General features: G+C 43.6%; 1 protein-coding gene across 2 annotated transcripts in view; it reads right to left on the bottom strand.

Annotated features, from left to right (window-relative positions):
* The window catches only part of LOC139393225 (ankyrin repeat and sterile alpha motif domain-containing protein 1B-like), a 366,701-nt gene that overhangs the window by 40,097 nt on the left and 313,691 nt on the right, over positions 1-12,913 (bottom strand). For both annotated transcript variants that reach the window (XM_071141673.1, XM_071141674.1), the window contains exons 21-22: positions 1,328-1,435; positions 311-511 (exon numbers count right to left, since the gene is read on the bottom strand). In XM_071141673.1, the coding sequence (XP_070997774.1) occupies positions 311-511; positions 1,328-1,435 (309 nt within the window). The remainder of the gene's footprint in view (positions 1-310; positions 512-1,327; positions 1,436-12,913) is intronic.

Here is a 12,913-nt window from a genome sequence, read left to right as displayed (position 1 = left end):
AGTATAAATAAATGCATATGTGATCTTATCCCAAAGTAATCAAGGTTTGAAAGGATACTATTTTGATCTAATACTATATCTGTTCTTGCGGTCAATTTGTAGTGTACAAATTATTGATAACAGCGTTCTGCCCCCTGATCATCCGGGAGGATGAATGATATGTCATATCATACTGTATTAATCATCACGCTTTCGTAGTTTGGTAGAGAGGACAAATAGGGACACACAGGAAAATAATTGTGAGAGGCTGCTGTCTATTCCTCTCTCATTCTACCCTTCCTTCCCCCCCCCCCCCCCCCACCCCTCTCACCATGCTGACTTGGGCCATCTGCCGCTCCAGTTTGGAGCGAGGCATCTCCTCTAAGTAGTTGTCGTTGGAGCGCTGGCGGCGCCGTGCGTCCGCCTGCATGATGAGGTGCTGCACGTCCAATGAGCCCCCTGGGACACCCGCCGTGGTGTACGCAGCCTGGCCCGGAAGGATCTGGGGAGGGGTGTTGCAGCCACCGGGCTCCTGGGAGGATGGATGGACAGAGGGGAGAGGTTATTAAATGCTGGTGAAGTGTGCCATGTGATGCTTTTGAGACTCCATGATAGGCTGTATCTAGAAAACAAGAGGTCAAATTTCAAGACTGCCACTACTGGCTATTCCCAATGTGGGCATGCCTCAAATTAGGGCAAAATTAGGGCAAGACAATAATGGTATAATGATTCCACTACATAGTGATTGCCTTGCTTACCTCTTATCTTATTATTTTCACTAGCATACCTCTTAAAATGAAGCTACTGTGTTGAGCATGCATTCTAAGTGGTATCTAGTTGAATGCTTTTGGAACATGGCAATATGCTATGCTGAATAAACCTTCAGCCTCCTCTATGTTTGCTAGCCTGGCTCTGGACAGCAGACTAGATTTGCAGTGGAGACTGCCCAGCCCCTCTGTCTGGACCGATTTGTTAAATGGAATGAAAGCAAGTGTCTGGGCCTTGAGAGGCTGCAGAGCAGCAGCCACATCCTGGCTGCCAGATCAAATTGAGTCCCAGGAGGTGAAGCATTTCCCGGGCCTTTGTTAGATTAACATTAGACCCATATGCACTGGGGAATGGAATCCAGCATCTTGTAATTAGTATCCAGTACCGGCAGGGAGAGGGGAAACTACGGTGCTATTGTGGTCCTGGCGGCATCCATTTTGTGTCTGCCGGGAGACTTGTGAAGGCTAACAACAGCAGTGGAGATATTTCCCCTAAGCTCACTGAACCTGTCTGCAGTCTCTAGGACTACTACCATCTGGGAGGGAAGAGAGAGCGCACACACACACACACACACACTGACCCGTAGGGAGATGGCCCGTGGGGGTTTCTGTGGAGGGTCTTGGTGAAGCCTGTCTCCCAGTGAGGCCAGGATTCTCTTCCTGTGTCCTATCAGACTGACCTTCAACACCTAGAGAGGAAGAGAGACACAGGTCAACAACCTATCAACACAACTGTTTCAACATGTATTTAACATGGAATCAATGTGAACTAAGCATGTAATAAGCCTCCACTGAAGTAAAACCCAGTTATGAGAGTGTTGGATTCAAATCCTACCTCTGTTGGTAGTGAGGCACTCTGGAATAATACAAAGGCCACGATAATAACCTGACAACATCACATGTATAACAATGGTGATATGGTGACATCATATGTGACTGCCTGAGGTAAAAACAGATGTTGTAATCAGAGGAGGCTGGTGGGAGGAGCTATAGGAGGACGGGCTCATCGTAATGGCTGGAATGGAATAAATGGAACGGGGTCAAACATGAGGTTTCTATATATTTCATGTGTTTGATACTGTTTCATTGATTCCATTCCAGCCACTACAATGAGCCCGTCCTCCTATAGCTCCTCCCACCAGCCTCCTCTGGTTGTAATAAGCAAAACATATGAGTGTTTCTATTAAACATTAACATATTGAAATAACCGGGCTTTCAAAGAAGGAACAATGAGTCATAATGGTAAAAACATCATTACTAGAATTATTATCACATAAAGGCACCAGCCTGGTCCACCGTTACAAGGTAATTAGGTTTGCAGTGAAACACACACACACACTTTTTAGTTTGATTTGTCCTTCCTGAAACATTCTGCAGGGGGTTTAAAGGACTGCCAAAAGACTGGTTCCAACACACTAGATTCGGGTGTGTGTGTGTGGCTCATACGATGTCTTGGCAGTAAGCTCTTCTCCCAAAAGGCAGTGGATGTAAGTGTGTGAGATGTGCATCAATGAAGGATGTGTGTGTGGATAAGAGGACAGAGGATGTAGGTGTGTGTTCCAGCTAGAGAGTTGGTAATTATAGTGAGTCTGAGACCTAGCAGTGAGCCTAATGACTCTCCCTACTCTACCGCCATTACCACACACACGCACACACAAACGCGCTCGCTCACACGCACGCACACGCACAAGCACACACACACACACGCATTATTGATTCCTTCCTTTTCAGCCCTCACTCACCAATTACTGGCCCGCATCTGTTACCACACACACTTAAGAGCAACCAAAAGAGAAATCTAAATAAACTCTAATGATTATTTTCCCAATCTAGAAACAAGAAGAACATGTATTTTCCTAGACAGGAAACACAGATTGCGGCTTTGATTGAATAGATACTATATTGCATCATTATGGCCACCGGGCCACATGAAAATCACCATATTTAAAGGTTAACGCCACACTATGAAATAATCAATGGGCTTTTTTAAATAGAGGAGTGTTCGGCTAAACAAACAGGCTCTAAACATTCAGACAATTCAAAATATAAGGGAACGGTTTGATCATCGTCTAACACTGTTCTCTCTTCCAGAAAAAAATTATTCTAATTGCCAAAATTACCATGATCAAAGATGTGCATTTATATGTCATTCTGGGTTTTGATGGTTGGAGATATCATTGGCATATTTTGTGAGGCTATCGCTCTCTCTCTCTGCCTGTTACAAAAACACACGTAAACAGATCCAATTATTAGCCAGCTCCATTCTCCCTCTTTCTCCTCACCTCACACACACACACACACACACACACACACACACACACACACACACACACACACACACACACACACACACACACAGTGTTCTTTGTTTGACCAAAACTTATGCTATTTAGATCCTGGGGGAGTACATTACGATGTTAACTCCGAAATGGACAAGGACTGAAACATAACCTGACCAGTTACTGTTAGCTCTCTCTCTAACCCCCCCCCCCCCCCCCCCCCCCCCTCTTCATTACGTGTGAGTTCTCTCTCCAGTACGTGTTTGTTCTCTCTCCAGTACGTGTTTGTTCTCTCTACAGTACGTGTGCGTTCTCTCTCCAGAACGTGTAAGTTCTCTGTACAGTATGTGTGTTCTCTCTCCAGTACGTGTGTGTTCTCTCTACAGTACGTGTGTGTTCTCTCTCCAGTACGTGTGTAGTCTCTCTACAGTCCGTATGTGTTCTCTCTACAGTCTCTCTACAGTATGTGTGTGTTCTCTCTCCAGTACGTGTGTTCTCTCTCCAGTACGTGTGCGTTCTCTCTACAGTATGTGTGTTCTCTCTACACTATGTGTGTGTTCTCTCTACATTACGTGTGTGTTCTCTCTCCAGTACGTATGTGTTCTCTCTCCAGTACGTGTGTGTTCTCTCTACAGTATGTGTGTTCTCTCTACATTACGTGTGTGTTCTCTCTCCAGTATGTGTGCGTTCTCTCTACAGTATGTGTGTTCTCTCTACACTATGTGTGTGTTCTCTCTCCAGTAAGTGTGTGTTCTCTATCCAGTACGTGTGTGTTCTCTCTACAGTACGTGTGTTCTCTCTACATTACGTGTGTGTTCTCTCTACATTACGTATGTGTTCTCTCTCCAGCACGTGTGTGTTCTCTATCCAGTAGGTGTGTGTTCTCTCTCCAGTACGTGTGTGTTCTCTCTACAGTACGTGTGTGTTCTCTCTACCGTACGTGTGTGTTCTCTCTACAGTATGTGTGTGTTCTCTCTACAGTCCATATGTGTTCTCTCTACAGTATGTGTGTGTTCTCTCTCCAGTACGTGTATTCTCTCTACATTACGTGTGTGTTCTCTCTCCAGTATGTGTGCGTTCTCTCTACAGTATATGTGTTCTCTCTACACTATGTGTGTGTTCTCTCTACAGTCCGTATGTGTTCTCTCTACAGTCTCTCTACAGTCCGTATGTGTTCTCTCTACAGTATGTGTGTGTTCTCTCTCCAGTACGTGTATTCTCTCTACATTACGTGTGTGTTCTCTCTCCAGTAAGTGTGCGTTCGCTCTACAGTATATGTGTTCTCTCTACACTGTGTGTGTTTTCTCTCTCCAGCACGTGTGTGTTCTCTCTACAGTACGTGTGTGTTCTCTCTACCGTACGTGTGTGTTCTCTCTACAGTACGTGTGAATTCTCTGTACAGTACGTGTGAGTTCTCTCTACAGTACGTGTGTGTTCTCTCTACAGTACGTGTGTGTTCTCTCTACAGTACGTGTGTGTTCTCTCTACATTACGTGTGTGTTCTCTCTACAGTACATGTGTGTTCTCTCTACAGTACGGGTGTGTTCTCTCTATAGTACGTGTGTGTTCTCTCTACAGTACGTGTGTGTTCTCTCTACAGTACGTGTGTGTTCTCTCTACAGTACGGGTGTGTTCTCTCTACATTACGTGTTTGTTCTCTCTACAGTACGTGTGTGTTCTCTCTACAGTATGTGCGTTCTCTCTAGAGTGCGTGTGTGTTCTCTCTACAGTATGTGTGTGTTCTCTCTACAGTCTCTTTACATTACGTGTTTGTTCTCACTACAGTACGTGTGTGTTCTCTCTACAGTATGTGCGTTCTCTCTAGAGTGCGTGTGTGTTCTCTCTACAGTATGTGTGTGTTCTCTCTACAGTCTCTTTACATTACGTGTTTGTTCTCTCTACAGTACGTGTGTGTTCTCTCTACAGTATGTGCGTTCTCTCTAGAGTGCGTGTGTGTTCTCTCTACAGTATGTGTGTGTTCTCTCTACAGTCTCTTTACATTACGTGTGTGTTCTCTCTACAGTACGTGTTTGTTCTCTCTACAGTACGTATGTGTTCTCTCTACATTATGTGTGTGTTCTCTCTACAGTACGTGTGTGTTCTCTCTACAGTACGTGTGTGTTCTCTCTACAGTACGTGTGTGTTCTCTGTACAGTACGTGTGTGTTCTCTCTACATTACCTGTGTGTTCTCTCTACATTACCTGTGTTCTCTCTACATTACCTGTGTGTTCTCTCTATATTACCTGTGTTCTCTCTACATTACCTGTGTGTTCTCTCTACAGTCTCTTTACATTACGTGAGTGTTCTCTTTACAGTACGTGTGTGTTCTCTAGACAGTACGTGTTTGTTCTCTCTACATTACGTGTGTGTTCTCTCTACATTATGTGTGTGTTCTCTCTACAGTACGTGTGTGTTCTCTCTACAGTACGTGTGTGTTCTCTCTACAGTACGTGTGTGTTCTCTCTACATTACCTGTGTGTTCTCTCTACATTACCTGTGTTCTCTCTACATTACCTGTGTGTTCTCTCTACATTACCTGTGTGTTCTCTCTACATTACCTGTGTGTTCTCTCTACATTACCTGTGTGTTCTCTCTACATTACCTGTGTGTTCTCTCTACATTACCTGTGTTCTCTCTACATTACCTGTGTGTTCTCTCTACATTGTCTGTGTGTTCTCTCTACATTACCTGTGTGTTCTCTCTACATTACCTGCGTGTTCTCTCTACATTACCTGCGTGTTCTCTCTACAGTACGTGTGTGTTTTCTCTCCAGTAAGTGTGTGTTCTCTCTACAGTACGTGTGTGTTTTCTCTCCAGTACGTGTGTGTTCTCTCTACAGTATGTGTATGTTCTCTCTCCAGTACGTGTGTGTTCTCTCTACAGTCTCTCTACAGTATGGGTGTGTTCTCTCTACAGTACGTGTGTGTTCTCTCTACAGTACGTGTGTGTTCTCTCTACATTACCTGTGTGTTCTCTCTACATTACCTGTGTTCTCTCTACATTACCTGTGTGTTCTCTCTACATTACCTATGTGTTCTCTCTACATTACCTGTGTGTTCTCTCTACATTACCTGTGTGCTCTCTCTACATTACGTGTGTGTTCTCTATACATTACCTGTGTGTTCTCTCTACATTACCTGTGTTCTCTCTACATTGCCTGTGTGTTCTCTCTACATTACCTGTGTGTTCTCTCTACATTACCTGCGTGTTCTCTCTACAGTACGTGTGTTTTCTCTCCAGTAAGTGTGTGTTCTCTCTACAGTACGTGCGTGTTTTCTCTCCAGTACGTGTGTGTTCTCTCTACACTATGTGTATGTTCTCTCTCCAGTACGTGTGTGTTCTCTCTACAGTCTCTCTACAGTATGGGTGTGTTCTCTCTACACTATGTGTGTGTTCTCTCTACAGTCCGTATGTGTTCTCTCTACAGTCTCTCTACAGTATGTGTGTGTTCTCTCTCCAGTATGTGTGTGTTCTCTCTACAGTATGTGTGTTCTCTCTACATTACGTGTGTGTTCTCTCTACAGTACGTGCGTGTTTTCTCTCCAGTACGTGTGTGTTCTCTCTACAGTATGTGTATGTTCTCTCTCCAGTACGTGTGTGTTCTCTCTACAGTCTCTCTACAGTATGGGTGTGTTCTCTCTACACTATGTGTGTGTTCTCTCTACAGTCCGTATGTGTTCTCTCTACAGTCTCTCTACAGTATGTGTGTGTTCTCTCTCCAGTATGTGTGTGTTCTCTCTACAGTATGTGTGTTCTCTCTACATTACGTGTGTGTTCTCTCTACAGTATGTGTGTGTTCTCTCTACAGTCCGTATGTGTTCTCTCTACAGTATGTGTGTGTTCTCTCTCTAGTACGTGTATTCTCTCTACATTACGTGTGTGTTCTCTCTCCAGTAAGTGTGCGTTCGCTCTACAGTATATGTGTTCTCTCTACACTATGTGTGTGTTCTCTCTACATTACGTGTGTGTTCTCTCTACATTACCTGTGTGTTCTCTCTACATTACCTGTGTGTTCTCTCTACATTACGTGTGTGTTCTCTCTACAGTACGTGTGTGTTCTCTCTCCAGTATGTGTGTGTTCTCTCTACAGTATGTGTGTGTTCTCTCTACAGTCTCTCTACAGTACGTGTGTGATCTCTCTACAGTACGTGTGTGTTCTCTCTACAGTACATGTGTGTGTTCTCTCTACAGTACATGTGTGTGTTCTCTCTACAGTACATGTGTGTGTTCTCTCTACAGTACGTGTGTGTTCTCTCTACAGTACGTGTGTGTTCTCTCTACAGTACCTGTGTGTTATCTCTACATTACGTGTGTTCTCTCTACATTACGTGTGTGTTCTCTCTACATTACGTGTGTGTTCTCTCTACATTACGTGTGTGTTCTCTCTACATTACCTGTGTGTTCTCTCTACAGTACGTGTGTGTTCTCTCTACACTATGTGTGTGTTCTCTCTACATTACGTGTGTGTTCTCTCTACATTACGTGTGTGTTCTCTCTACAGTACGTGTGTGTTCTCTCTACATTACGTGTGTGTTCTCTCTACAGTACGTGTGTGTTCTCTCTACAGTATGTGTGTGTTCTCTCTACATTACGTGTGTGTTCTCTCTACAGTACGTGTGTGTTCTCTCTACAGTACATGTGTGTGTTCTCTCTACAGTACGTGTGTGTTCTCTCTACAGTACGTGTGTGTTCTCTCTACAGTACGTGTGTGTTCTCTCTACAGTACGTGTGTGTTCTCTCTACAGTACCTGTGTGTTATCTCTACATTACGTGTGTGTTCTCTCTACATTACGTGTGTGTTCTCTCTACATTACGTGTGTGTTCTCTCTACATTACCTGTGTGTTCTCTCTACAGTACGTGTGTGTTCTCTCTACAGTACGTGTGTGTTCTCTCTACAGTATGTGTGTGTTCTCTCTACATTACGTGTGTGTTCTCTCTACAGTACGTGTGTGTTCTCTCTCCAGTACGTGTGTGTTCTCTCTACAGTACGCGTGTGTTCTCTCTACAGTACGTGTGTGTTCTCTCTACAGTATGTGTGTGTTCTCTCTACATTACGTGTGTGTTCTCTCTACAGTACGTGTGTGTTCTCTACAGTACATGTGTGTGTTCTCTCTACAGTACGTGTGTGTTCTCTCTACAGTACGTGTGTGTTCTCTCTACAGTACGTGTGTGTTCTCTCTACAGTACGTGTGTGTTCTCTCTACAGTACGTGTGTGTTCTCTCTACAGTACCTGTGTGTTATCTCTACATTACGTGTGTTCTCTCTACATTACGTGTGTGTTCTCTCTACATTACGTGTGTGTTCTTTCTACATTACCTGTGTGTTCTCTCTACACTATGTGTGTGTTCTCTCTCCAGTACGTCTGTGTTCTCTCTACAGTCCGTATGTGTTCTCTCTACAGTCTCTCTCCAGTACGTGTGTGTTCTCTCTACAGTCCGTATGTGTTCTCTCTACAGTCTCTCTACAGTATGGGTGTGTTCTCTCTACAGTACGTGTGTGTTCTTTCTACGATATGTGTGTGTTCTCTCTATGGTATGTGTGTGTTCTCTCTACAGTATGTGTGTGTTCTCTCTACAGTCCGTATGTGTTCTCTCTACAGTCTCTCTACAGTATGTGTGTGTTCTCTCTACAGTATGTGTGTTCTCTCTACAGTATGTGTGTGTTCTCTCTCCAGTACGTGTTTGTTCTCTCTGCAGTATGTGTGTGTTCTCTCTACAGTCCGTATGTGTTCTGTCTACAGTCTCTCTACAGTACGTGTGTTTTCTCGACATTACATGTGTGTTCTCTCTACATTACATGTGTGTTCTCTCTCCAGTATGTGTGTGTTCTCTCTCCAGTACGTGTGTGTTCTCTCTACACTATGTGTGTGTTCTCTCTACACTATGTGTGTGTTCTCTCTACACTATGTGTGTGTTCTCTCTCCAGTACGTGTATGTTCTCTCTGCAGTATGTGTGTGTTCTCTCTACAGTCCGTATGTGTTCTGTCTACAGTCTCTCTACAGTACGTGTGTTTTCTCGACATTACATGTGTGTTCTCTCTACATTACATGTGTGTTCTCTCTCCAGTATGTGTGTGTTCTCTCTCCAGTACGTGTGTGTTCTCTCTACACTATGTGTGTGTTCTCTCTACACTATGTGTGTGTTCTCTCTACACTATGTGTGTGTTCTCTCTACACTATGTGTGTGTTCTCTCTACACTATGTGTGTGTTCTCTCTACAGTATGTGTGTGTTCTCTCTACAGTATGTGTGTGTTCTCTCTACAGTACATATGCGTTCTCTCTACAGTACATATGCGTTCTCTCTACAGTCTCTCTACAGTATGTGTGTGTTCTCTCTACAGTACGTATGTGTTCTCGCTACAGTCTCTCTACAGTATGTGTGTTCTCTCTACAGTATGTGTGTTCTCTCTACAGCACGTTTGTTCTCTCTACAGTATGTACAGTATGTGTTCTCTCTACAGTATGTGTGTGTTCTCTCTACAGTATGTGTGTGTTCTCTCTACAGTACATATGCGTTCTCTCTACAGTCTCTCTACAGTATGTGTGTGTTCTCTCTACAGTACGTATGTGTTCTCGCTACAGTCTCTCTACAGTATGTGTGTTCTCTCTACAGTATGTGTGTGTTCTCTCTACACTATGTGTGTGTTCTCTCTACATTACGTGTGTGTTCTCTCTACATTACGTGTGTGTTCTCTCTACAGTACGTGTGTGTTCTCTCTACATTACGTGTGTGTTCTCTCTACAGTACGTGTGTGTTCTCTCTACAGTATGTGTGTGTTCTCTCTACAGTACGTGTGTGTTCTCTCTACAGTACGTGTGTGTTCTCTCTACAGTACATGTGTGTGTTCTCTCTACAGTACGTGTGTGTTCTCTCTACAGTACGTGTGTGTTCTCTCTACAGTACGTGTGTGTTCTCTCTACAGTACGTGTGTGTTCTCTCTACAGTACCTGTGTGTTATCTCTACATTACGTGTGTTCTCTCTACATTACGTGTGTGTTCTCTCTACATTACGTGTGTGTTCTCTCTACATTACGTGTGTGTTCTCTCTACATTACCTGTGTGTTCTCTCTACAGTACGTGTGTGTTCTCTCTACAGTACGTGTGTGTTCTCTCTACAGTACCTGTGTGTTATCTCTACATTACGTGTGTTCTCTCTACATTACGTGTGTGTTCTCTCTACATTACGTGTGTGTTCTCTCTACATTACGTGTGTGTTCTCTCTACATTACCTGTGTGTTCTCTCTACACTATGTGTGTGTTCTCTCTCCAGTACGTCTGTGTTCTCTCTACAGTCCGTATGTGTTCTATCTACAGTCTCTCTCCAGTACGTGTGTGTTCTCTCTACAGTCCGTATGTGTTCTCTCTACAGTCTCTCTACAGTATGGGTGTGTTCTCTCTACAGTACTGTGTGTTCTTTCTACGATATGTGTGTGTTCTCTCTATGGTATGTGTGTGTTCTCTCTACAGTATGTGTGTGTTCTCTCTACAGTCCGTATGTGTTCTCTCTACAGTCTCTCTACATTACGTGTGTGTTCTCTCTACATTACGTGTGTGTTCTCTCTACATTACGTGTGTGTTCTCTCTACATTACCTGTGTGTTCTCTCTACAGTACGTGTGTGTTCTCTCTACACTATGTGTGTGTTCTCTCTACATTACGTGTGTGTTCTCTCTACATTACGTGTGTGTTCTCTCTACAGTACGTGTGTGTTCTCTCTACATTACGTGTGTGTTCTCTCTACAGTACGTGTGTGTTCTCTCTACAGTATGTGTGTGTTCTCTCTACATTACGTGTGTGTTCTCTCTACAGTACGTGTGTGTTCTCTCTACAGTACATGTGTGTGTTCTCTCTACAGTACGTGTGTGTTCTCTCTACAGTACGTGTGTGTTCTCTCTACAGTACGTGTGTGTTCTCTCTACAGTACGTGTGTGTTCTCTCTACAGTACCTGTGTGTTATCTCTACATTACGTGTGTGTTCTCTCTACATTACGTGTGTGTTCTCTCTACATTACGTGTGTGTTCTCTCTACATTACCTGTGTGTTCTCTCTACAGTACGTGTGTGTTCTCTCTACAGTACGTGTGTGTTCTCTCTACAGTATGTGTGTGTTCTCTCTACATTACGTGTGTGTTCTCTCTACAGTACGTGTGTGTTCTCTCTCCAGTACGTGTGTGTTCTCTCTACAGTACGCGTGTGTTCTCTCTACAGTACGTGTGTGTTCTCTCTACAGTATGTGTGTGTTCTCTCTACATTACGTGTGTGTTCTCTCTACAGTACGTGTGTGTTCTCTACAGTACATGTGTGTGTTCTCTCTACAGTACGTGTGTGTTCTCTCTACAGTACGTGTGTGTTCTCTCTACAGTACGTGTGTGTTCTCTCTACAGTACGTGTGTGTTCTCTCTACAGTACGTGTGTGTTCTCTCTACAGTACCTGTGTGTTATCTCTACATTACGTGTGTTCTCTCTACATTACGTGTGTGTTCTCTCTACATTACGTGTGTGTTCTCTCTACATTACCTGTGTGTTCTCTCTACACTATGTGTGTGTTCTCTCTCCAGTACGTCTGTGTTCTCTCTACAGTCCGTATGTGTTCTCTCTACAGTCTCTCTCCAGTACGTGTGTGTTCTCTCTACAGTCCGTATGTGTTCTCTCTACAGTCTCTCTACAGTATGGGTGTGTTCTCTCTACAGTACGTGTGTGTTCTTTCTACGATATGTGTGTGTTCTCTCTATGGTATGTGTGTGTTCTCTCTACAGTATGTGTGTGTTCTCTCTACAGTCCGTATGTGTTCTCTCTACAGTCTCTCTACAGTATGTGTGTGTTCTCTCTACAGTATGTGTGTTCTCTCTACAGTATGTGTGTGTTCTCTCTCCAGTACGTGTTTGTTCTCTCTGCAGTATGTGTGTGTTCTCTCTACAGTCCGTATGTGTTCTGTCTACAGTCTCTCTACAGTACGTGTGTTTTCTCGACATTACATGTGTGTTCTCTCTACATTACATGTGTGTTCTCTCTCCAGTATGTGTGTGTTCTCTCTCCAGTACGTGTGTTCTCTCTACACTATGTGTGTGTTCTCTCTACACTATGTGTGTGTTCTCTCTACACTATGTGTGTGTTCTCTCTCCAGTACGTGTATGTTCTCTCTGCAGTATGTGTGTGTTCTCTCTACAGTCCGTATGTGTTCTGTCTACAGTCTCTCTACAGTACGTGTGTTTTCTCGACATTACATGTGTGTTCTCTCTACATTACATGTGTGTTCTCTCTCCAGTATGTGTGTGTTCTCTCTCCAGTACGTGTGTGTTCTCTCTACACTATGTGTGTGTTCTCTCGACACTATGTGTGTGTTCTCTCTACACTATGTGTGTGTTCTCTCTACACTATGTGTGTGTTCTCTCTACAGTATGTGTGTGTTCTCTCTACAGTATGTGTGTGTTCTCTCTACAGTACATATGCGTTCTCTCTACAGTACATATGCGTTCTCTCTACAGTCTCTCTACAGTATGTGTGTGTTCTCTCTACAGTACGTATGTGTTCTCGCTACAGTCTCTCTACAGTATGTGTGTTCTCTCTACAGTATGTGTGTTCTCTCTACAGCACGTTTGTTCTCTCTACAGTATGTACAGTATGTGTTCTCTCTACAGTATGTGTGTGTTCTCTCTACAGTATGTGTGTGTTCTCTCTACAGTACATATGCGTTCTCTCTACAGTCTCTCTACAGTATGTGTGTGTTCTCTCTACAGTACGTATGTGTTCTCGCTACAGTCTCTCTACAGTATGTGTGTTCTCTCTACAGTATGTGTGTGTTCTCTCTACACTATGTGTGTGTTCTCTCTACATTACGTGTGTGTTCTCTCTACATTACGTGTGTGTTCTCTCTACAGTACGTGTG

Source organism: Oncorhynchus clarkii, chromosome 33 (genome assembly GCF_045791955.1).
Source record: "Oncorhynchus clarkii lewisi isolate Uvic-CL-2024 chromosome 33, UVic_Ocla_1.0, whole genome shotgun sequence".
Taxonomy (NCBI): Eukaryota; Metazoa; Chordata; class Actinopteri; order Salmoniformes; family Salmonidae; genus Oncorhynchus; species Oncorhynchus clarkii.
Note: the sequence above shows the minus strand (reverse complement) of the source record. Positions and strands in the feature narration are given on the sequence as shown.